The sequence below is a fragment of the Pagrus pagrus genome (assembly GCF_965226575.1).
Source record: "Pagrus pagrus genome assembly, chromosome: 8".
Taxonomy (NCBI): Eukaryota; Metazoa; Chordata; class Actinopteri; order Spariformes; family Sparidae; genus Pagrus; species Pagrus pagrus.
The window spans coordinates 10,467,845-10,492,828 of record NC_140192.1 but is presented as its reverse complement, the minus strand read 5'-3'; the positions used below and the strand labels follow the sequence as shown (position 1 = coordinate 10,492,828).

At 42.9% G+C, this 24,984-nt stretch overlaps 3 protein-coding genes across 7 annotated transcripts; all 3 read right to left on the bottom strand.

The window, feature by feature from the left end:
• Nucleotides 1-1,445: 1,445 nt before the first annotated feature.
• adra2b (adrenoceptor alpha 2B) lies at nt 1,446-6,967 on the bottom strand. The gene is made up of 2 exons (XM_084360434.1): nt 6,061-6,967; nt 1,446-5,881 (listed from the first exon to the last, which is right to left on the bottom strand). Exon 2 carries the CDS (start codon nt 5,856-5,858, stop codon nt 4,272-4,274), a length of 1,587 nt encoding a protein of 528 aa, XP_084216560.1. The 5' UTR covers nt 5,859-5,881; nt 6,061-6,967; the 3' UTR covers nt 1,446-4,271.
• Nucleotides 6,968-13,244: 6,277 nt separating this feature from the next.
• On the bottom strand, nt 13,245-16,163 carry dusp2 (dual specificity phosphatase 2). The gene is made up of 4 exons (XM_084359228.1): nt 15,534-16,163; nt 15,075-15,196; nt 14,740-14,959; nt 13,245-14,221 (listed from the first exon to the last, which is right to left on the bottom strand). Exons 1-4 carry the CDS (start codon nt 15,919-15,921, stop codon nt 14,004-14,006), a joined length of 948 nt encoding a protein of 315 aa, XP_084215354.1. The 5' UTR covers nt 15,922-16,163; the 3' UTR covers nt 13,245-14,003.
• Nucleotides 16,164-19,596: 3,433 nt separating this feature from the next.
• izumo1 (izumo sperm-oocyte fusion 1) lies at nt 19,597-24,981 on the bottom strand. 5 transcript variants are annotated; one of them, XM_084359225.1, is made up of 10 exons: nt 24,736-24,980; nt 23,408-23,687; nt 22,757-22,831; nt 22,553-22,636; nt 22,429-22,449; nt 22,212-22,301; nt 21,817-21,944; nt 21,464-21,614; nt 20,301-20,481; nt 19,597-19,880 (listed from the first exon to the last, which is right to left on the bottom strand). In XM_084359225.1, exons 2-9 carry the CDS (start codon nt 23,607-23,609, stop codon nt 20,312-20,314), a joined length of 921 nt encoding a protein of 306 aa, XP_084215351.1. In that variant the 5' UTR covers nt 23,610-23,687; nt 24,736-24,980; the 3' UTR covers nt 19,597-19,880; nt 20,301-20,311. The 5 variants fall into 5 exon arrangements, with proteins under 5 accessions (XP_084215351.1, XP_084215349.1, XP_084215353.1 ...); XM_084359223.1 differs by having other exon boundaries at nt 20,316-20,481; XM_084359227.1 differs by having other exon boundaries at nt 20,316-20,481; nt 23,408-23,566.
• Between the last annotated feature and the right edge of the window lie 3 nt (nt 24,982-24,984).

Here is a 24,984-nt window from a genome sequence, read left to right as displayed (position 1 = left end):
TCAATTTGGTCCTCCCAAAGATAGAAGTGCAAAAGCACACACACACACACTCGAGTATTGAGTACCACTCTGTTAAACAGACTCCTAAAGTGATTCTAATCATAATTGCCTGTGCCCTCTAAAAGTGTCGTTTTTATCACAGATTGCACAAAGAGCATTCCAATGCCTCCACCTTCAACAGAGAGGAAGCGAGAGAGAGCCTGTGTGTGTTCTGTCCCTCATTTTTCATCTTGCCTCTTGGGTGTTTTCAACAGCCAAATTACAGAGTGAAGAAATCTATCTGGCGTTATAACGTGCAGGAGATTGGAAATGGAAAAATGCTCAGCGCTGGAACGCCCTCCGAACACATACATATTCATACAGCGGAAAGCTACATCCATCATAAATTTGAAAATGAAAGTTAATGTGAGGCTGCCTTTTGTTTGTGTGTATGTGTCTCTGGTCACACCCCTCCTTGTATGGGAGCTCATGTTGTGTGTGTGTGTGTGTGTGTGTGTGTTTTTCCAAGGCTGCTATCTTGTGTGAATAAGAAGCTAATGAGTGTGTTGTGTTTCATGCTCGTCGGACGTTCTCCATCCTCTCTCTGTAGGGTCCACTGCTGCCCTGCTTTATATTCCAGCTGAGGCGAGAGAATAAGGAGCTTAGGGACACTGTGTCTGTATGAATATACAACACCGTAAACTTGCACCTCAAGGCTTCCTACGCCCAGCTACGATAAGTTATCTCTTCACCTCCTCGTGCACCTCAAATCACATCTTAACCATGAATATGGAAATTAAACTGCGAGGACGTAAACGTGTGGCATCACTTCACCGGTGTATCTTCTCTGAGTGAAAATGTGTGTGTGTGAAGGGAAAAAACAGGACAGAGAGGCTTGATTCGGCGCTGAGAAATCCCCAAACTGCCCATCAGCATAAATCAATTACAATTCACTGTGGGCCTGCTGACCTCAAATATAACAAGCTGTCACAACAACTGTGTGAGTATGTGTGTGCCCTGAGCATGTTTCATGACTTGAATACAGTATGTGACACTTGGTGCAGAATGACACATTCAGTATGTGTGTGTGCATATGTGATATTTGGCACCATGCTCTAACTCCTTATAGACTGCTCCTGTGTTTGTTGGCAGTAGGCGACATTATGCTGCCTCTACTGCGGCCTACTTCTCATGTCGTGCTGTGATCGGACATTTTCCGAACAGCCATCGGCCCACAAGGTTATGGACTATTTCCTGAAGTTGTGCTGCCCTTCAGGGTTATTTCATAATGGCTGGAAATTGCTTCAGATTGCACTCATGTTCCAAAATGTATGAAACATCACTCTGTTAAAACTCTCATATTTGTGAAATATTGGCAGTTGTCTCCCCGGAAATTATCTTTTCTCCCTCATCCCTAATGTTGCATCGTGTGGAAATATATGAAACACAACAAACCAGGAAATGACTCATGCTTTTTCAAGTAGCTTTATTTCCGAAAAACTGGAGAGGGATGATGACAGATGGGGGATAGAAGATTGTAAAGCTCAGACCATGCAGTTTGGTCCAAACGCGGCAGGAGAAGAAACAATACAGGCGGTTTCAGGGGGAAAGATGGTGATCGAGAGGCAGATTTTGCACCTGTCACCTTTAAGCCACGATTCATACTTTTTAAAAATAAAACAAAGCAGCAGTCTCACCACATAAAGCTATGGTTGGGGGATTTGAGCAGCATTGCAACTCATATTTATTGGAAACAGACATGAATCCACATCCTCTGTGGCTATTTCTGTTATAATTACGTTGCTCTAGCTGTTTGTTTTTCTTGAGAAAAAAAAAAATCAGATGAGGATTGGGAGCAGTTGTAGGAGTGCACGGAGCTCTTACTCTCAGCCATTTATGTTTTTGTTGTGATATTTGATTCTCCAAGCAGCTGCATGTGGTATGGATCGTAGCCTTTAACGTCCTGCACCAAGCCTGCAAGTCATCCATCTGAAACTGGCTTTGGGTGCTATTGACATTTTCATGATCGATTACTTTTTCAGGAAAAAGTTTGACTGCTGAAGAGAGCTTTTCCTGTTGCAGCGTACTCGATGAATTCTACATCCATTAATGTGCTTGTATCTCTGATTGACTACATGAAACAGTGATGACAAATGTTGCATTGTAGGTTCTGCATTATGCACATAACTCAAAGTTCATGTTAACCCCAACACAAATACATCCCCCGAGCTCAAATATAGCTCAATCTCGACATGAGTCCATGTTGCTCTTATTCAAGATATTAAAAATCTGTACAGTGTTCTTGCTCTTTGATCAGTCCCACTTTGCTTGACTTTCAGAATAAAAGCACAGTAACTGAACAATAAATAGGTAACAGACAGAATACACAAAATAGTTTGAAATAAATAATACAGTGTTCTCAATCATCAATCTTCATTAAAGCAACACAGAGCCAGATATCACTGAGTCAGGCTGGTGTCCTATAAGGCTCTTTGGTCCCTTGAGGGTGCTCACTAAAAAGCCATGTACTCAACATCGCTGAAAAAGACTAGACTTTCAGTTCAATAAGACTTTCTCAATATAGCAATTTAAGTATATATATTACTTTCCATCAAGTAGAAACATTCACATGACAGACAGCAGAGTGATGCCTGCACCAGGAAGTCTGGTCTCTGTTCGTATCAATATTACAGTAGATCTGTAGCACATAGCAGCCAGAGCAGGCACTGACACTTTCTACAGAAAAATAAAGGTCAACACTCGCACGCACATACACGCACACTCACACAGGTCAGCAGAATTAGACAATTAGTAAATTGAAGTGTTGCTGCTGACAGCCCTTGTCCCATGGAGTCAATAAGCCTGTGTGCTGTTCACAGTAACAGACACATTTTTGTTTTGTGTTTATTTGTTTTTTTGTTGTTGAGGAAACTGACAGAGCCTCTGCCTCTTGGTGACAAACCAAAGTGCCACGTAGAGGTCCGCCGCAGATGATGACGAGCCAGAGGGGTTTGCTGAAGATATGGTTGTCAGGATTAACATTGCATTGTTCATTGTTCATGTACATACTGCTGCCGCAGGGTTTCTGCAAAGTGATGTTCACGTGATAAATAGTAAGAATCTAGTTTTTATCAGTCTTCAACACGTACACCTCCCACGAGATACCCTCTGAAGCACTTTCCAGAGGTTAAAAACAGTTCTGATTGTTGCTCAAGTGTCCAAACACTGAGGCAGTTCATTAGAGGGGTAGCTCAGTGCAGTCCATTGGTGTGAAAAAGCAGAGAAAGAGGAGAAGGAGGGAGGGGGGTGGGGGCTCACACTGTCTTTTTTTTTTTTTTTTTTTACATCTCAATAACACACATGTGATCCAAAATCTACCACCCTTGAGCTTATTCTGTATTTCATGAAAGGTGAAAAGCAAGAGTGTCATTACAAACAACCTGAGTGTCCATTATAACCCACACTGAGCCGAGAGCAAGGTGTCTGACATGAGGGCTTTCCACATAAAAGTCCACGAGTTCGGTTTTGAAAGGGCGCCCTTGTCTGTGCTATCACATTTCAGATTGTCAGAATCCTTCTCTTGTTGTTGCACTTCTAGATAAAAATCAAGGAACACATGTTTGCCCCGCAGCTGGGCAAATTAAGACTGCAGACGTAAGAAACCACCACTAACCGTGTGTGCTCCTTGTGCTCTGTATTGATAAATGAATGGCCCCAGGCTCACAGCAATCTAAGGCCACTTTTCCTTCTCTCTACCTGTTTATTTCCCCCATTCGACCTGGAGTCTTTAATAACTACTAAACCTTATATATTACACATCATAGATTATTTCTTCATGTTCAGTTTTCCTGCTTTATTTCTAGACCTTCTGTCAGTTTTAGGGGTTGAGTGTGTGTACATCTCCTCTCTGAATCTGCGCCACACTGTCTCAGCATCATCCATTATTCGATGTGATCTGGAGATAAAAATGTAAAACCTAAAATCTTATCAGTGCTAAGCTGTTTAGCGTCTGCCTCTATTCCATGTCCTGCTTACGCGCCACACCCTGTAAGAATTTCTGTGAGTATCGGCTGCAAACTAGGATTTCACAGTCCAAGTTGCCTGTTTGCGCACACTGTGGTCGTAAAAGAGCAGCTCTCAGTTCTGATTTTTTTATGCTGGGAATTTACACAGTTTAACACGTATTTAAAACAGCCCTTTGAGTGTTCTGAAAAATGGAAATGATCATGTTTTCTCTTTGCCTCAGAAATAGCCATCTTTTGTGTCCATATCCTATTGATAGAATCTGTACGCTAAAAGAAACTACCCTTGGCGCCTTTGCACAGAATCTTTTTGAAGGCCTTTCTGAAGTCTTTGTTGAAGATGGTGTATATGACTGGGTTGAGTGAGGAGTTGCAGTAACCGATCCAGAAAAAAAAGGTAAAGAGTGGATCAGGGATGGCACATGTTTCTGGGCACACAGCCTGCAGTGAGTAGGAGAAGAAGAAAGGGAACCAGCACACCATGAAGACACCGATGACCACAGCCAGGACAAAAGTGAAACGCTTCTCTCTGTTGGCCATCGCTTTACGCCTCGCCGCTCCGGGGTTGTTATCTGTTTTCGACTTCCTACCTGGCACCAGCCGAGAACCCTTTGAAGAAGCGATCATGTCCCGGTAGCGCTTGACTGAGGCTGGGGAGTGGACCCCACCTCCTGCAGGGGACCCTGGCATGCTGGTGTTGCCTCGGCCTCCGTGGCTGTGCTCCAGATCGCTCTCCGTGCTTGAGCTGTCACCATTGTTATTGTCAGCTTTTTTTCCTCGCAGCAGCTTGCCCTTCTTCTTCTTCTTCTCCTCTTTAGTCTTGGCCGGGGCAGGCGGAGGCACAGAGGAGGGGGTTGAGGGGCCATGGGGAGAAGTCTCGAGGGAGGCTGTGACAGGGGTCATTGCTGGAGAGGAGGATGGAGGTTGCAGGAGATTATTGGAGGTGGGATTCTGGGAGTTTTGGGACTCTCCTGGGGAAGGAGATGGGGTAATGGCGAGGGTGGGGGGTCTGGCTTTGGAGGTTTTGGCTGATGAGGGGGGTGTGCTGTCTTCATCATCCTTCCCGTTGGCTTGTACATGTCTCGCTGGCTGACTGGGTGTAGCACAGCCGACCCCATCCTTCCTGGGCTCCCCTGGCGGGCAACGTGTTCTCTGCTTGGCAATTTGGTAGATTCTGATGTAGACCAGGAACATGATGAGGCATGGAGCAAAGAAAGAGCCGATGGTGGAGTAAAGGATGTACCAGCGCTCATCATTCAGCCGGCACTGAGGTCCTCTATCATTCGCCTGGTCCCCTGCGTCGCTCTTGTTCAGTGAGAGCAGGGGAGGGAAGGAGATGATGGCAGAGATGAGCCACACCACCACAATAGCTGCTTTGATGCGTTGGGGAGTCCGCTGACGCCCATAAGTCACCCTGGAAATCGACAGGTAGCGGTCCAGAGAGATGGCGCACAGGTGCACGATGGAGGAGGTGCAGAAGAGCACATCCAGCGCCAGGTAGATCTCACACCACAGAGACTTAAAGTACCAGTAACCGAGCAGCTCATTGGCCAGAGAGAAGGGGATGATGAGCGTGGCCACTAAAATGTCTGCAGCTGCCAGTGACACCAAGAAGAGATTCTGCGGACCACTGAGTGACCGGCTGGTCAGGACGGCGATGATGACCATGATGTTCCCCACGATGGTGAAGACGACCATCAGGGTGATGGCGGTGGCGAAGGCCGCCGTGGCTTCGGGGGAGTACGGGGCGAGCTTGATGATGCTCTGGTTGCAGGGCACGGAGGCTCCGGCGCCGCTCACACTGCTGTTCCAGCCGTTCAGCTCCATGGAGCAGCCGCTGTCCGGAACCGAGGCCATGGTGGGATTACTTTTCCAGGAGTCTAAGTAGATGAAAAATAAGAGGGGTCACTGAATAAATTTTGCTTTTAGAATTAGTTTCACGGTTTTAATAAGAGTCTCATAAGGTTATCTAACATTACGCATAAGAAAAAAATACTGTTTTAACATTAAAAAATATAATCATAATGAGATAATAAATTATCGTTTGTATAACATTTACCTCACTTGTTTTCGTTTCGTCTCTGTGTTGTTTCCAAATGTTAGCTCCCTTGCATCCTCCACGGCAACTCTGCCAAGTCCATTTTAAGCACACAAAGGAGTCCCGGACATTGCGTCGACGCGGATCAGTGCTTTTCAATTAAAAAAGAAGACTTTGTAGAACAGATTCCCCACCCAAAACAAAAGTAAAAAGTGTTTTTTAGCATCAACCTTTGCGGACTAACAAAACAGCCCGAAGAACTCTATGTTCCCCAGCGCACAGAGTGTGATCCTTTTTTCTCAGAGGATTAATTACTGTCTAAAAGAGAGGAAGATTTAATTTAAAATAATCTAATCTATGGTCTTCTACAGCGAGGCGGCATCGAATAGGAGGGATCGGATTAGAGTGAATAACCTCGACACTGGTGCGCTCTCCGTGCGTCCTCGTTTGGAGACGCAAGCAGTCTAACCTGAATATCCAACACAGAATGGTTTAGATAAAGTAAAATAAAGTTCATATTTACGAATGAAATATACAAATGTTTCCATGCAAAGGATTGCCTGATTAATGACAGCGTTTCCAGTCAAAAGAAAAAAAGAAAACTATAAGTTAACCTCAAGCTCTCCGGCTGCGCATGGAGCACGATATGTAGTGAAAACGCGCTGTTCCTTCAGTAGTGAAATGGTCCCCGCAGAGCAGCTTCAGTTTTTGCGTCTCAGGAGTTGTTTCTCTGTCCTTTGAGGTTCTGTCTCCTCGGAAGTTCACCGGGATGCCATGATTCAGCCGCTTCGCCGGCGCACATCACAGGTTGCCTCACAGAGGCGCAGCAGCATCTCCACTTGTGAACAGGACCTTCCGACGAAATCTAATAAGTGGGGTGCCTCCCATCTCCCTCTTGCGCTTCTTTTTAGACCCGGTGATGTCACTGTGGAGCTGTGGGCGTAATGGGATCCTTACTTTCTCTATCCCTGTAGCCCCCTCCCTCCCTCTTACCCTCTCTCTCTCTCTCTCTCTCTCTCTCTCGCACTGAATCCACCAACCAACGCAGTTCTATTAGAAATGGCTTGTTGGGTGGCACCGCTTCGGTCAATTGACGCGGAGTTGTCCAGCTGAGAACAGGAGAGAGCAGAGCTGGTGCCATCTGCTTACAGAAAACATTAGCTTCATTGCAGGGATGTGTGCACTTTTCAGAGCTACTCAGTCATGATGATGATGATCACTTCCTGCGATATGTGGCAGAGCACATATGGCTGATCAATGCTTTTCAATTTACAAAACCTTGCGTGATGTCTTCATCTTTAGACTTTGTTTTTTCCCCACCAGTTTTCCCTGCACTGTAGCAGCCAGGTGGAGCAAGTTACTCAAGGGCACTGACATTCCTACCTGGTTACAAGACCAATGTTGGAGGCTGTCACGGCTGAAATACACCTGCATTTCTGAGGCAAGGCTGAGATTTGTCCTCAACACAATTTGTTAGAACATGTCATTCTCAGTGATGAGAAATAGTTCAAATCTTCCCGTGCCAAAAAAAAAAGTACAACATTTTGGGATATTCTTCTGAAATGAAAGCCATCATTTGAACGAAAAGATCATCTCGAGAGGGACAGATTATTGACGCATTAAATTACAGGTGCTCTATAGCTCCAACAGTGAATCATTCATTTTACGAGGCTACAGATTTTGCATATAAAACCCTATTCTGCGCAGAGACGGGCGATTACAACCATCGCATAAATGTTGCAGTAAAAGTGAGTTGTTTCCTTATGAAATGTGGTCCAGTAAATTCATGCTCAGCTCATAACTGACTGGGTAAATGCGTCGGGGTTACCTTCCACCTCTGCGCGTTGAAGAGCAGGAGTCTAAGGCCCCTGCTTCCTGTGCTCATACATTTACATCATCACTTGACTTCCATCTAAATCCCCCTGCATTATGCGCCCTGCAACACTTCCTCCCTCAAGAAGCACCGGCGTCCCTCATCATTTGTTTCCCTCTACCTGAGATCAAGTGGCCGATTGTTCAATTATCGAGCGAAACCTACGTCACGCAGGTTGTTTTACCGAGTTTATCCTGTTGCGTTTGGAGACACGTAGGTGGCCCCTGTGATATAAACTCACACAGCACACATACATATCCACCAGCCTACACATGCACACACACAATCTTATGAATGGCGTGTGGGTGGGAGGTCCTGTTTACTTGTTTTTGTAGTGCGTCCCCCACACATCGCCGCTTTAATGAGAGACGAGCCCAGTAAGCCGCCCGTGGAATTACAATGGGGAGGCTCGCTGTGTGGTAGTGTGACCTGAAGCCAGCAGCCAATAATGGTTGTACATTTTTCTCTCCACGCTACACATTGTGAATATAAAGGGAAAGAGAATAAAGCTTTTAGTGGGAGAGCGCACTCCAATCAAGTGTCTCTGTTTCCATGGGCGAACCGCGCTTAGTAACGCGCTGAAAATGCATTCTGGGGGAGAGGGGTGTGTCACTGATGCCAAGGTTATGGAGACTGAGAAGCAAACAGCGTTCAGTGCTCTGAAGTGCGTGTTGTATAAGAGCGTGTGGTATACAAACGTGTACGCGTACGCGCAGTAATACGCTGGCCTGGAGGAAATGATCCTGTCATGGATCACGCTCAGTGCTCGCGGTGATTCTGGCTTGACATCCAAAGTTTGCACCTAGTCTGGAAAGAAAAGTTAGTGCCTCTTTAATTCATATCAATTCCCTGTCAGAGTAAGATTTAAGACAACTAAGAAGAAGTGAAGAAAACTTTGCTTTAAAGACGGTTTGCCAAATGAGTTCCAGATAACTGCAGGTCAGCACTGTGCAGCGTTGTGAGGGAGTCTGTTCACGTTATGGTTCAAGTCCAAATCAATTTGAGCCCAGTGGCAGCCCTTTGGATGCTTTCAATTTAGACCTTTTTTTGAGTTATTGTCCTCCCGTTTTCTGTTTGTGAGTGTGTTTGCTCTTGTACCTCTGCCTTTGTGAGGACTGTCTGAATTTCATAAAGGAAGAGTGAGGCCAATTTGATTTTAGATTCAAGGTGGAGTTAGGCATTAAGTTGTGACGTTTATTAAAGTCGCCACTAGGTGAATATGTGTTTTTTCTTCTTCTTCCTACAGTTGAATGTTTGAGTTTCACGGTGCAGAATGATGTACGGGCAGAGTTTGACACCGGAAAGCTGTTAGATTTTCTCCATGCTTACTGAAAATCAGATTTTAAGAGGCGGGCCTTGGAGCATGATTTGTGACATCACAAATACTTAGGAAGAATACCTGATCCAATAGTCAGCAGACAGGAGTGTGATGAGGAAACTTGAAACCTCCAGTGTACATACACTGAGAGTGGACTTCACAGCGAAGTACGAGACATCTTGTGTCCAGCAGTTAAACTTGTGAAGTGAAAAGTTTTTTATTTCCAACCGTCTGGAATTTTTAATGAGGAAGAAGGAACAGAGAATCTTTATGTATGCCTTTATACTATTAAGCTTTTTCATTTGTTTTTTCATTTCCTTCAGTTTTTTTGGTATATTCTTGTGCATGTAAAAGATCTTGAAAGTTAAAAAAGGTCAAAGGTCGAACAAACAGAAGCTCCTCTCTCCCACAGAAAACACTGCTCCTGAAACGCCTCGTCAGTAGTCCTGCCTGTGATAAAGAGACAGGAGCTAGAACAAAGTGTTTCAGACAGAGGTGGAATACAGTGCTGCAGTGTTTTTTTGAGCATTGGAGGATGTAGTCACCCAAAATAAAATTATGAACCTGAAATTGAGCAAAATCTGTTTTTTGTTTTTAAGAGTAGGTTTGAGGACCGGGCTTGTGACCCCTTTACAAACAATGACTGTCTACTTGCAACAGGTTGCATGGCTGAGATGCAAGAAGTTCAACCAAATCGGGGTTTTCTCTTCTCTGGCTGGTTATTCGGGTGGTTTTTAGAGGCCTAGAGAAGTAAAAGTACACAGTGTTACACGATAAAAAAGAGAAAAAAATATATAGCAGAGAAAATTTTGATCTTATTTCACATCTGTTCATATTCTTGCAACCCCTTCCACCATTAATGCATTAATGAAGGTCCTCAGAAGTACAGTATAGCATTACAAGCGTGTGTGTAACCTGCAATCAATCACAGGGAGCGCTCCCAGATGGTCATACAGTAATTTCCCCGTCTGCATTTGTAATGATGACAACTGCTGCTTGTGTGTGTGCCTGCAGGCCAGTGCGTGTGTGTTATATTATCACATTGTAATTCTCCAGCTGACAATATCACACATATTGCTCATATTGTCTATTAGCAGTTTCTTCCGACAGGGATTTCTTGCTGGAGTGCCACAGTCTTCAGCTGCTTATAGAAAATACTGTAAATCAACACGTCCAGCAGAGGTGTGAGCAACGTGCAAATCCCTCATCTCCCATGCGCTTCTTTTAACACATACAGTACAGGCACATGCACAAACACACTCACACAACATTGAGAGGTATTGCCACACCGTGATGCATTATGATTGATCATGGCAGTAGTTTAATCTGGACACGGAGCGTGACTAACAGCCTGAGTCTGCTTTCATTAAGGAGCCTGACTGACTGAGAGGGAACTGCATTCACCAGACGAGATGAGAGAGACTTTCAAATGAAAGGGAGGCGGAACAGTCTGCGCACAAAGATAAATAAATGATCAAGTGAAATGACACCAAAAGTCATTTAAATGTTTTTAATGAACAATCAGGTATTAGGGAAGAGTACAAATAGGAAAACCGTGTCTGTGTGTGTGTGTGTGTGTGTGCGCGGTGCAAGTGGCTTCGGTGTGTTATCTTGGTAATAAAAAGGCTGCCAGTGTCAATAAACAGTCTGCTGGCGTCATCTGCTGGAAACTTCTGAATCATCTGACTGTCTGGTCATTTCAAAAGTTGTCACTAGAGAGCACTGTCTCACCACAAACTGAGCTGCAAATCAGCTGCTAGTGACTCTGCTGACTTTTTGAAACTATTTGCAGTACTGGGATTAAAGAATTTGGTTAGAGATTTCTTTGATTGTTGATTTCATTGACCATTTTACATCACATGGTTCTAATTTTTAATACCTGCATCTATTTGTATGGTCAAGCTGTTGTCTTTTTTAGTTTAAACTTACTATTTTAGGAGATTGTTGTATCTTTATTCCATTTTATACCTTCAAGGATATTTTAGAGTGCATTTTGTGATGCTGCCGTCTATATGACTGTGTATTAAAATCTTCTCCTATTTGATTGTTACATTTCTTTGTCATTATCACTTCCATTCTCATTTTATTTTATTCTGTTTGATTTTGATTTTGTTCTCTATTCAGGCCTCACTTGTAAATAAGACCTTGATCTCAATGTGACTTCCTGGTTAAATAAAGTATATATATAAATTATCAGGTCCTTCAGGGCAGCAACATTGTGTTGCTGCCCTGAAGGACCCCCACAGTTTCTGAGTGCAACACCACTGTCGTAAATACAAATCCCAGGTCTGTAACAATTTGTCAGACGTAATGTAGGTGCTCACTACAAACAAAACCCATTACATGATATACTATATGTCTAACTATACATTTAGGTAGTTTAGTCCAGTGGGTTCCTCCAAAAGTAAATCTTGCTACGTAAATTTGTCTCTTTAATCTGTTCTTTTTTGTGAAATATTGGACATTTTGACATCTTCTGGCCTCAAACATTTATCTAAATGTCACCATCTAAGGGGAGATGTAACTTTGATGGAACTGCTGACAACTCAAAGATATGTGAAATATGACAACGGGCACCAAATATTACATAAATCAATGAATGACAGTGTGGATCAAGCCTTTACTTCACTGAGCAAAACACTTTGACCTTAACAGATGAAGGGCTACAACCTGCTGTGGAAAATGTGATGGAAATATCCATTAAATGTATTAGATGTATGCATGTACTTCAAATAATATAAACTGAAAGTGACTGGTTAAGTCTAAATGAACACAAACCAGAGCTACTGTTATTTTTCTGAGTTTCAGTTGAACTCTCAGTCTTAATCAAAACCTGCAAAGTCCAAGGTGCATTTCTCTGCCCTCTGGAAAACTGCGGCTAATGGAAGGAAGAAGTCAAGCGTAGCAGTTACGCTTTCGTGCGTGTTGAGCAATGGATACTGGTGAGTGAGGGGAAGTGGATTATTTTAGGTATGGCCGAAACAGTGTGTGGGTGGCATAACTGTCATCACGGGGTGGTAGCTGGTCTTTAATGCAATCAAGAGTTAGCGGCAATTTGCTTATGAATACCAGACATTATTATAACCGTCCACAGATCAAATTAAAGTTACTCACTGTGGATTTTACGGGGAACATGTGGGAAATAGACGTTAACTCTTGATAAAATTAGGTAAATTAAGTGTCTCTGATATTCTTGTGACCTATGGTTCATCTGACAGACGGGTGTTGACATGTCTGAAGGTAGATCAGTGTGGATGTAATAATACTTAAAGTAGAATCCAGCAAAATGAGAACTGACATTTGCTCAAACAATACAACACTGAAGCAGCAAATGCCCTTCACAGCTTTCTGCTCTATTGCAAATGTACTTTCATTGATAAAGTGTAACTTGCAGGTTGGGGAACCCATTTTAAAGAAAATATAAATACTGTATCCGCACTACAGTGTCTTCTTATATCATTTTTGTGAGCGGTCTAAATAATAAATCAGGAAGTCAAAACTGCTCTCTCCCTCTAAATGTGTGCCCTTATGTCTTATTAAGGATATGAAAGGCTGCATTAACTTTTACAATGGCCAATGGTCAGATGAGGTTAAGTATATAGTTCAGGAGAAATGTAACCCAAGAGTTACACTTTAAAAGTAAAATCCTTGTGACAGATGTCATAACTTGCTTTTGCAGGCCAAGTAAATGCATGTGAAATTTATGTCAGCTGTTGATGAGGTCAAAAGGACTTCATACTGTAAAGCCCATTCTCTGTGGATAATCCTCCAAAATGCTCAGCAATGCAGGTTTTAATACCTTCTGGTTTAGCAAGAGCGAAACAAGTGCAGCAAGGTCAGTGTACGAACTTATGCATTTGTAATGCGTCCTGAGAAAAGACTGCAGCACCCTCAGAGGTGACTGGTCTGAGATTAGTGTGTCGGTCTTGAGAGCCAGTGGAGTGCATCTTATAGGAAATAAGAAGTGAAATGTGTGTGTTTGTGAAATGTGGACATTACAAAGAGCAAACAGGGTCAGTGTGCTCTCCAGCAGGTTTTTATTTTAGTGGAAAACAGCAGGAATCAGCCAAACCTTGTAAGTATAAAGTGCAGTAATAGTCAGTAATAACGTGAACACTGTAACAAAAGTTGAAATAATAAATAAAAATAAAAACTCTATTTACACAATAAAAACAGCTTCTTCCAGTTCGACTGTACAAAGTGGAACATCTCTCAGGATACAGAATAATTAGACACCATTTGCTGCCAGTGCTTTCTTATAAATTAGACAATAAAACTTTAGATTCATCCAGTATTGCCTTAAGTAGTTAACACAGTGTTGTCATGTCACAGTGAAGGAATGACATTCAGTATGAAAATAAGACGGTCTTTACAAAAGATCAGGCACGCAAGTCAAACACAAACACACACAGAAACCAGACAAGCAGGCAGGATTCCCCTCCGGTAGAAAACGTCAGGGAAATTACCTCATAGCTGCTCTGACTTGCTGGCTCAGAATCATAATTGTTCATGATGTGGTGAGAACAGTGGAGTTTACACTGCCAACGGCTGGTTGCTGTACCGGGATGCCATTTGTCAGTTTCTCCTGAAAATAACTCACCCACCAGATATGTGATGCCAGCAGCACAAGCACAAAGTAAACACTTCTGAAATGTACCAGTTTCAACAGGACAAAGAGTACATGAGTCCTGATAATGCTCTGAGTCCACCACAACGCCGACAAGAGGCAGGGGAATTAATCAAAACAAGCATAGTCTGACTGCGCCTGGCTCTTCATCCCTGACAGAGAACGTCAGTCTCAAACTGCAGCAGCTGTCCCATGAAGGCCAGGTTGGGCGAGATGACACGACGCCGCTGCTTCACAAAGTCGAAGGCCTCATCTAGCTTGTAGCGCTGCGTGTGCATGAGGTAGGCCAGACAGATGGTGGCGGAACGGGAGATACCTGCCTGGCAATGCACCAGCACCCGACCTCCACTCTGCTTCACTGAGTCTGTAGGCGGAGCGGAAAAGACAAGACGGAAAGAGGAAGAGAGTTCAGGTTATTGTGCTCCATTTCACATCAGTTTCAATGTCAACAGTGAGTGCTTTACGAGAAGAAATTACAGAGAGAGAGCTTTAAACTGGTCGAGCGAAGGAAGAATAAATGTGCCATTGTTCACTGTGCTAATGGAAATTCAACAAAACTTAGTTCTTTTACAAGTTAAAGGGGTCAAAAACAAGCAAAAGAAAAAGAAAGTTAAGACATTTCTCTTCTGCAGCTTGTGCAGCATAATCCAGCTGTTTTGTAATCAGTCAATTACACTGTTGATCCATAAGTCTAGGCTACAAAATGGATTATGGTGCACAAGCTGCTTAGAGAAATTGTTGGGATATTTAACATTTCATCAAGAGTGTAAAGGAAAATACAAATTCATTGTGTTTGGTGGGTCGACTAAGTTCGTTACAACACTGAGGATAAAAGAAGTAAACACAGACTGAGAGTTCTGGATCTTTAGACGAGAAACTCACCGATGAAGTTGATGGCAGTGGAGAAGCAGGCTCTGATGTCAGCCGCTAGACTGTCCTCCACAGTGAGCCGCAGGTACTCAAACTCCCCCTCATAGAAGTTGGGGCATGTGGAGGAGACGTTGAGCACAGCTGTGATGCCCGCTGCTGCGAGGGTCTCTCTGCGGGAGGAGTGGATGGCACTGCCCAAAAACAGGAAGGGCAGCAGCTCCACGGGACCGTCCTGCAATTCACAAAAATCAAGAGTCCATGTTTAAAATCAAGAAGAATCACTATGCAGTTTGGTTTTATGCTACATACTTGTCTACTAGCGCTTATAAAAACAAATTTTATCTTACCTGATCATATGCTGGTGTCGTCCGACCCGTCACTGTTGGCTCTGGTTCCACTGTAGGGATGTGATTACTGGCAGAGTTGTAACAGAGATCTGGATAGGCCTCCGAAAATCCCTCAAATCCACCTAAATGGAGGTCACACAGCATTAGCTAAGCCCCAAGCTTTCACCAAAGTCCTCCTTAAAAATGTGTTATGTGTGACACAATGATAATGATGTGGTAAACATGAAGAAGACGCCTGTATATAGTTTTTATATCAAGCTACAAGTTTAACTGTTGGTTTATCCTTTAGGTTTGATTATAGACATTTATACACTTACCAACAATAATTAAAAATATATTAGTAAACTCAATGTACACATTTATTGCTATTTTTTTCTTACAAAGCCAAAAACTTTACAGATTTTAAAGGCCTGAAATAACATTTTGGTGCGTAAAAATAGATTGAGAAAGTCGTATTACCTTGTAGGAAGCAGATCTGCGTCTGCACTTCGTTTTGCAGGGCGCTGAGCAGCATCTGGACCACGCTCTCTGGCTTCAGCTCGGCCACGGAGCGGCTGCTCTCATCCACCACCACCACCGGGGAGAACTCCCCGCGCCTCAGCCGGGCCAGGAGCGACTTGTCCGGGATGAGCCACTCCAGAGCCACCACCGAGCTCTTGGATCTGCGCCGCAGCATCGAGTTCCAGTAGACGTTTCTGGACTCGCAAATGTGCGCAAACGAAAAGTCGAGGAAGGGCCTGCAGTCCAGCACCACACAGCCGGCGGAGGTGTACTGGTCCCGGGGCGTGCTGAGGATGTGAACCAGCTCATTGCCAGTTATTTCCAAGGGCTCGCTGCTTGAAGTCATGGCTGAGAAAGTGTATCTAAATTGTAAAGTAATAAATAATTTTCCGCGTAACAACGAAAAATATCAAAAAACACAAAAATAAATCCGGTTTTAGTGTTTTTTTTAAAAAGAATTTTTAACACAAAGGTTAAAAAAGTACTTTTGGAGATGGTTTAAATCTTCCGTGAGTGTATCTGAGAGCACTAGAGCAGTACTTGTTGAATAGTCCGTCAGGTCTGTTAAAATCTGCTTCAGATTCACAGTTTCACTTGTTCATTGATAACAGCTGGGAGAGGGGCGGGGTCGCCATGGCCCCGCCCTGTGTTCCACAGAAGGATCGACGTCAGAGGCGGAACGACCATATTTGGCCTGCCCGACACTCCTCATATGGACACTGACGTCAAACCTGATTTTCCTACCGCGCACGTGGTGGTTTGGGGTTATCCCGTGTTGTTGTGTAGAATGACGTGATGCCGAGAGTTAAAACCCTGCCCCCCCCCTCCCTCCTCCGCCCTGAAACAGCAGCCTTCAGAGGAAACAGTGAGGGCTGGCTGTTATTTGGGTTAGATTAAACCTGAGCCCTCTCTGGGCCACTGCATCGCTGCCACTGTTTTCTTGCCCCATGCAGATCACAAACAAGAGTAATACTTCCCCTCAAGTCTGCAGTGATAAAAAAAATGCCAGAACAAGCTTGAATCGCTTCAGTCTGCTCTGCTGAGAAAACTAGAACAACTGTATCTTTCTTATCACACTGTAAAAAACAAACCGCTGGATGATGCACTAATTCTATCAAATGCACAGCTACTGTTTCCGCTCAGATTCAGGCCTGTTTCAGTCACGTATGACACATTTTTTGTTGTCAACAAGTCTCATGAAAAACCAACAGTGTGTTCTTTCAGACCACTGAAGGTCTCAATATTTCAAAACAGGCCATAAATAAATGATGTTTTTAAGGGGAAGTGATTTCCTCATCTGTGGGTTTGGTGCAATAGTGGGTACGTGGGATGGACTCAAAATAAACTACGGTGCCTTTGTTCATCACACTGTGGTCGTTGGCATAGAGGGGTAATAGCTACACACATACAATACTCGACAGTGGGATCTATTTATTGTTAGTTTTGGTAATTTTGTGGGATTGTGAGAGAATGAGAGAAATATAGGTTATTACCAGACTTATAGTATCTTTAAACAGATTACTGATCTGAAGCCAGAAATTCAGTTCAGGAAGATATTCCATTTTAGTTCAAGGAAATTTGGTCAAATGCTTTCCAATAAACTCTGAAGACCATTACTTTACTCTTAATATTGTTGTTTCTTGGTGACCTTAAAGGGGCTCTGTCTTACTTCCGTGTTGTGCTGGAAGCCAGCTGTTAGTTTATGTTAGCTACTATTGCTCAGGGCCACTGAGATGAAACATTTGAGAACTGCATAAAGTCACACCCTTTGGACTGTGGCGGAAAATCCGACTTGAGTCCTTCCCAAAGAAATCCACCGTCCAGCAGGTTGAACAACTTAAACGAATCATCCACAGGGTTGTATGGACAACCGAGAGAGACGGGGAAGGTCCCATTTTTCAGGTCATGTAACAATCCGCTCACATATGGCCGATAAAGAAGAGATAAATACATGTAAATTGCTACAAATTGTGACATAGAGCCGCTTTGAAGCACCCGAAAAACCTACTTTCTTTCTTGAACTTTCTGTTGAAGTTAGGCAGGCTTTAACTGGGGAAAAGGTGATGTCACATTTTACAAAACTCCAGTCAGGATTGAGCAATAATTAAATCAAAATTATGTAATGACAGTTGTGAGTGTCAGTCAAATGCCATCAAACCTTAGTCACACATTCCTGACGGCTACAATAACTAAGGATGATTTCCCTGAACCGATTCAGTTGTGAGTATTTAGTTACAGAGCAATAACTCCGATTTAACAAGTTTTAGGGGCTTTCGGGACATCACATGAGTAATGCTGTGTTTTTTATATACTGTAGGTAGTTGTCATTACAAGTTGTCTCAACTCTACGTGAGTAATGTTTAAGCCAAACACCAGTAATTCTTATTGAGTAGGATATTGTAGACGTCCTTCCACCCCTGGTTAAAGGACACTCATCACCCTGTTAGAAAAATATACTTTCTGTGCTGTGTGGGATTGTTTATATCACAAGGTGTAATCTGACGTCTTCATTTCCTCATAACCCACATTCAAATCACTCTGCCCTCCCACACACGTCTCCCACTCAAACCTCTGAATCCACTTTCTTCATGTTCCCACTTCCCTTCTCCCCCTCCTCGGTCCCACAGCAGCACTCCCATTCTGTCATGCTCTCTCCCTGCTGAGGCTGCAATTTCAATCCACAGCAGTACGCACACGCACACACAAACACAACCATACACTTTTTTTGGCACGCAGTTCATCATGGCTGTCAGTGGAGCCGCTGAGCATGCATTTACTGTGGCCTCAACCTGCACTTTGGGCTTGAACACACACATACAAAGCCACAGTGAGTGAAGCGATGAGGTCTGTTGAGTTGGAGGATCATGACGTGTCTATGGTGGGTGCCTTAGAATGTTTCGCCCCCATCTCAGCAGCCCGACAGGAAACATCACCGCACATACATCCTGTCACCAACCATGCAGGCCCCCACGCTCTCGTACTGTATCATTACAACATTTGCTACATTCGTCTGAGTTCATAACCCAAACTCACTGCACGTGATCCAAAAAGTTTGTCAGGAATTACCCTGAAAAACCTGAGCAATGATTAATGACTTCTGAGGTGACTTGGCTACTTATTTCCTGGACGTGGTGACTCATAAATAATCAATCACCTGGTTTCATTTTCATTCGCTTCAGATGTTTCATTATCTTTCCCATGTAAGCTAATCAGTGTCATGGTTGGCAAATATTCAGCCAAGAATACATCTGCCCTGACACAATGCTGAGAGACGGGTGTGAAATTGTTGTTGCTGACGATAATGATGACGAATTTTACCGTCCTATCGCCGGAATTAGGCTTTTACATCAACAGTGAGCTCTGCGATGAGGCATAGATCATCAAAGTTGAAAAGAGACAACAGTGAGCAAAAACATGACGTGCGTTGTTGACGAGGAGGTAGTGGAGATCATGAGACGTGAGGTGACTATTTTTGAATCAGAAGCACAGTATGGCAGACCGTGGGTAGACAGAGAGTCTGGTGATGGTCTTGCAAGAACAAGGTGACTTCAGAATGAAACAACCATTCACAGTATTGGAAAAGTTTGCCCTTACTCAGTCTCTCTGAATGAATATATGGGTAAGTAAACATTAGAAGAGACCCTGATGAAAACATCTGCTGCTAGCTTATCCCCCTCCACACCTCCCCTCCTCCTCCCACAGGGGATTATCCAGGATTAATTGGATGGCCGGGGTCATTAATCTCTGAAAAACACTGTAATCTGGGAGATTTACCTCATCCTTGATTCCTCTCTTAAACGCCCACGTGGCAACGCCATCGCTCCATTCAGGGGGAACGTGCCCCTGCTGGAATCAGATCATTGATGTGAGCTGGCGAGCTGAAGCCTAATGTTACGGAAAGTTGAGTGGTTTCTGGGGGATTTTTTTGTGTGTGTTTAAGAGGGTGTGTGTGGTTTTATTTTACCACAAACTTTCTGTTTTATGAGTGAGATTTTAGTGTTTGATTCACTATGATTCACGCTGACAATCCCTGAGTTTTATTTCGACGTTTAAGATAAACATTCATCGAAAAACATCTAGACGACCTGCATGTAGCTGTCATGTTTTCTCACTTTTTCTACACATGACTTGGCAGTTTGTGCTGGGAAACTTATTAAGCCACTGAGAGAAATGTCCAACCTGAATGGGGACAACCTCACTGTTAAAATGTGTATTTATCTTCATCACACTGTGTTTTGTTTGGCTTTTCCCCCCGTCTTTCTTCAGCTCAGCTGCTTTGCGGCTCTCCTCTGAACAATCACCAGTCTATAGAGATCACAAACACAGTAATCCAAACTAAACATAAACACATCACTGCAAATACAACAGAAAAACCTGCCCATTGTGTGTCTTTTATGTTAACACCTGTTAGTTTTTGTTCTGAGGTAACCGACATCACTTCCTGGAAGAAGTGACAATACTTTCAGAGAAAAAAGCTCAATGGCGTCATTGGTTCAATTGTAAACAATGAACCTATTTATAAACATACTGTAGCTTCATATAACATAAACCAAAACCTCATAGAACGTAATTAGATCCTCAAACTGCGCAACTACACGACCACTTCCTTCATCTATCATCATTCAGTTTGTCATGCTCTCAGACTGCTACGTTTTACCTCTCTCACCTCCACCCTTCCTGCTAACCTCTCGTCCTTTCTCTTTGTCCCCTCCTCCACCCACTTACTGTATGGCCGCTCACCCCAGGACAGCTGTGATGCCCACGCTCGCTGCCAGGCTCAGAGCAGTAACCATGGCTATGACTGGCACCAGCAGGCCCTCAGTGGGTTGAAAAGGTGATTGGTCTTCTCCATGAGGGGGAGGCAGAGTGTTGACAGGTCGTTGAGTTTGGTCAGGCAGGGGGGCAACTGTGGAGGTGGAGCATGAAAATAACCAAGCGAAGCTTTAATAGAGGCGTAGAGTAATATTTGTGTAGAGGAAAATACGAGACAAGACTTTACACCTTTAAGTTTTTTGCCCTAGATGGAGTATGAGCAGGGATTTTCACATGATTTTGCCAGACACCCACCTCTTAACAGACACAGCGTAAGCCACTGTCTCCCTTTACAAAATGTTTTCTCTTAGGGATGTTCATTTTTAAGATTTATTTTGTTAATTTCACAGGTTATTACGCACTGGTGATGGTAATGAAACTACTTTTTCAAAGTCATTTTTATGTGTCCTCTGGTTAGGACAATTTTGTAAAGCAATTTTCTTGACACTTTATATTTATAGTATAGTACAGCACATTTTAAGCAAGCCATAAAATATGTACATTTCCACCACTTTTATACAAAGTTTCATGACTTTCAAGTATGTTGAGCCCCTCTAAACAGTGAATTAGTTTGGCATTTAAAGAAAGAAAGAAAGATACAATACAAGACAGCCCATACAGAGACATAAGAGAGAGAAACCATCCACCAATTTAAAGAGATTGACACACCCTGCATCCACCCCACAGACACCAACCACAATCACAGACACTCACATACACAGTAACGAATTATAAGCCTTACAAAACGGAAGTGTTTGCAGTTTACTTTTGTTATCTCGTGTCATCTCTTTGAAAATTAATTGCTGTGTGTGTAATTTGGCTTGGGGCCTCTGGGATATCTTTAAATATCTCATTGGGCCTGAACATTTAAGACTTAAGAGCACCTAAAACTGGGACATTTGTCTCATCGTACAGTGTTTTATTCATTTCTTTTGACTTGACAAATGTTGATTGGTGTGTTTGTTTTCTTCTGTGGAAACTGTTCAAAAGTGCTAAATTTCCATAGACGTGTTGTTGCATTTTTGCCCTTTCAGACTTGAATTATCGTGATGAAGTATCGAAGAGCTGTACACTACCAGTGAGCAGGAAAGTGGCTCTGTAGAAGACGGTTCCATTTCGGTTCTGCAGAGAGCAGCGATATGTTCCTTGTTCATCCACGTGAAGCTGATTTAAGACCACAGATGAGTCATCTGTCACCACCAAGGCTCTGAAGTCACTCTCATTGAGCTGCACACACAAATCAGGAAGTGATAGTTGTAAGAAAGTGGGTGTAAACGCTGGCAGGCTGTAAATATGATGATACTGTACAGCTAAATGAGAAAAGAAAGTAATAAATGGGGATCAGGAAGCATCAGCAAGTTTCTGCTCAAGCTAAAAATGCATCTATTTGAGTTATCGTTTGATAAAGAAGAAGTGATGCCTGGGAGACCTTTTTAGCTCCTGGCACACCAGGGGCCCAGGAGTAGTGGTACTCTGTTTTTCCCAACAGAAGACGATGCCATGGGAGGAAACAGTTTAACAAGGCCTGGCCTCCCTCCTCAGCCAGTAATGGATACTCTGTGGAAAGAGGGAGTGGAGAGAAATAGAGCGATGCTTCATTCATTTGCATCAGGATTACTCGAATAATCTTTTTCATTAGCTCTGCACATGGACAGGCAGCAGCTGCAGAGCGACGCTCAGGAACACATTTACACACCCGTGACAGCATGTGTCCATGTACTCTGAAGAACTGTGCATCCCAGTACATAGGTATGACTAGCACTAACCCACGCACCAACAACATGCACACATATACACACAGAGTGGAACGTTTAAAAAATATACCACCGCAATCCTGCTGGCCAGAGGGGGAGGGACAGATGTATATCTTGTAGCGGCAAGAGAAGCAATCCATTACTCTTCGTTTCAAAATCCCTGAAAAACACACCACACACACATGCAAACACACGTGTCCTTGTACTGGATATGTTGTATGTACACATTGTGCTTCTACAAGGATTTACACAGACACAGAGGGGATGATCAGAAAGGACAAACTTACCGCACTTGTTAGGGCACAGTCCTGAGGGAGAGACAAACAAATGATCTGAAAGTAATTCATCTCAAATGCAGAAGTGCCCTGCCTCATACTGTGCAGAACCGGCCTTGTTACTTATGCCAATTACCATCACGGATGAATGTGTTCAAGTGTTTCTCTAAGATCTTCCTGCCCTTCTCCATTATCTGGATGGCTTCAAATGTGACAGATCCTACAAAAAACAGAGCAGGCTTTGTAATAAATTCTGCTGGACATTTAGTTTGTTATAATTATCACATGGGGAAAAAAATTAATGATTTTACAAGGGAACAATTGATTTTTTATTTCTCACCAGTATGTCGGGTTTTCATGAAGCTGTCAAATTCACTCTCGTACTCAGTTCTGGCTCTGTACAGAGTGGTGGGATCTGAGCAATGGGAAGCAGACACAATTTTTTATTTTTTTAAAGAAATGAGTGCCATAGGAGTTAAAGCTTAAATTGCCAGATCATAAAAACTTCAATGGCCTTATATCATTTCAGAGACAATTATGGTAAGACTTTATATTAGGGTATACAAATTAACCATAACTAGTTACTCATTAGCATACATATTAGTAGCATACTGGCACTATTAATGAACTAGACCTAATTTAAGATTATGGAACACATTCTGAGTTGAAAGACTTAATTTATAGTTATTTGGACACTATTAACACTTGTAGTTTTCCATTATTAAGTATTGTGCATATTAAGAACATAATATGCACAATACTTGCTCAACATCATTAAGGGAAAACACTTAGTTAATGGCCTAATAGTCATAGAATATGGTCTTGCAGAATAAGGCAATAATAAATGCTTTACAATGAGTACTAAAGAGCCAATATTCTACTAATATGCATGCTATTAAGCAAGTAGTATAATATGAAGTGTTAACAGACTTATCAATAAACTCCACACTCATGCCATGTCATACTGAGCTAAACCAGGCCTTAATCTCACCAATGACTCCCTTTTGTTCCCGGCTGGTCTCTTTGTAGGTCACATACGCATGGTCACAGATCATTTTCAATTCAATCTGGCTGCCCATGCTGGGAGCAGACAGGATGAAGTCCTCATGTAGGCGCCTGATTCTGCGGTCACACTGCAGACAGGCCTTGCCTGCAGGGACACAGCACAGCAAGGACACCAGCATCAGCAGCATCTCCCCTCTGCACCCTGAACTTCCTGCACAACAGGATGAGTCACTTTGGCTGCTGGGCTTTTTCAGTCACTGCAGGTTCTGAAAAAGAGTACAGACCAAACATTATCACCGCTCCTACAGCTAGTCTTACAGCAAATGGTACTTGGTTGGGTTCATGTTTTCTGGGGCAGTGCTACAGTGCAGTAGATAGTATACTGTATACTGTTTTCTGTTAATATGGTTGCAGTTAATTAACTGCTTAAACTAACAATTACTTTCATTATTGATTAATTTTCCTCTAATCATTTGATTAGTTTACTTTTACATAGGACAACTGAGAGACAGGAAATAGTGAATGCTTGGCATTTTTGCTCAGACATGAATTAACAAATTAAAAACAGATGACTATAATTCTGTTGATCAACTAATCGATTAACCTACTCACTGTTCTAACTCTAAAGACCAATATAAACAAAAATAATCAAGAAATTAAAACTACATACATGATGACACATGTAACCTCTACAAGTCCAAAGGATGAGATAATAATGGAATAATTTAATTACCAAAACCCAGGGACTTTTGTGGCCCCTGATGGTCTGGACTTTTCTCAGTCTAAAAAAAACCCCAGCTTCGCCTGCCTCTGTTACGTCTCTTACTTCTGCTTATTATAGAAAAATACTTCTGTTTGCGGTACTTAACTGAATCAACCTCTGTTGCTGCAAATGCACTGCTACAAGAGCTACTAGCATCCTGTCCCCAGCTAAAGCTAATGCAGCTAATGCTATAACTTTAGTTAGCAAGTGTGCTTACAGCTGTAGGTGCCACCATAGACATATATAATATGTCTATACATAAATACTACTTTTTCATGTGTACAACTCATGTCTCTAATGAAAATAAAAATAAAACATAAAAGGGTATTGCTTTTGCTTGTTAAATTACCTGATATTTCTCTACTGTTGCTAGTACCGTTGGCACTACCAGCCAGCTTGTATTAAACGGGACGACAGTAACACAAGAACCAAACGCTTTCTCCACCACACTCCTTCATCGTGTCATTCAGCTTCTGTGTTTATAGCTTGTTGCTGTCACCCAGTGGTGGAAAGCATGTCACAACATTATTACTGGCTCTGGATGATCTCACCCCTGTAGTTTGTTCAGGATAGTTGTCCAATCTCGCTCCAGCGATAGTTTACTCGGCACACGGTCCAGGCAGGTGTCAGATGTCGCAATTATTCACTTATAAACCGCAACAAAATTGTCTGTTAACCCCTCAAAGTCATTAAAGACTAACAGTCAGATAGCAATAAACAAATGCTGAGCACATTAGGCGATATCCATCGTGTTTTGTGGGTTAGTACGAACCGAAAAAGGATAAAACACCACACATTGG

Bases quoted from the DNA above. Each gene is read 5' to 3' on its own strand.
- dusp2 (XM_084359228.1), bottom strand. From the start codon at position 15,921: ATGACTTCAAGCAGCGAGCCCTTGGAAATAACTGGCAATGAGCTGGTT. The intron at 14,960-15,074 runs GTAAGATAAAAT...TGTGAATTGCAG, and splicing joins CGACACCAGCATATGATCAG to GACGGTCCCGTGGAGCTGCT. The intron at 14,222-14,739 runs GTGAGTTTCTCG...CTCCGCCTACAG, and splicing joins CACTGCCATCAACTTCATCG to ACTCAGTGAAGCAGAGTGGA.
- izumo1 (XM_084359223.1), bottom strand. From the start codon at position 23,609: ATGCTGCTGATGCTGGTGTCCTTGCTGTGCTGTGTCCCTGCAGGCAAG. The intron at 22,637-22,756 runs GTGAGAAATAAA...TGTTTTTTGTAG, and splicing joins CATGAAAACCCGACATACTG to GATCTGTCACATTTGAAGCC. The intron at 21,945-22,211 runs GTATATTTTTTA...CTCTTTCCACAG, and splicing joins TGGCCAGCAGGATTGCGGTG to AGTATCCATTACTGGCTGAG.
- adra2b (XM_084360434.1), bottom strand. From the start codon at position 5,858: ATGGCCTCGGTTCCGGACAGCGGCTGCTCCATGGAGCTGAACGGCTGG.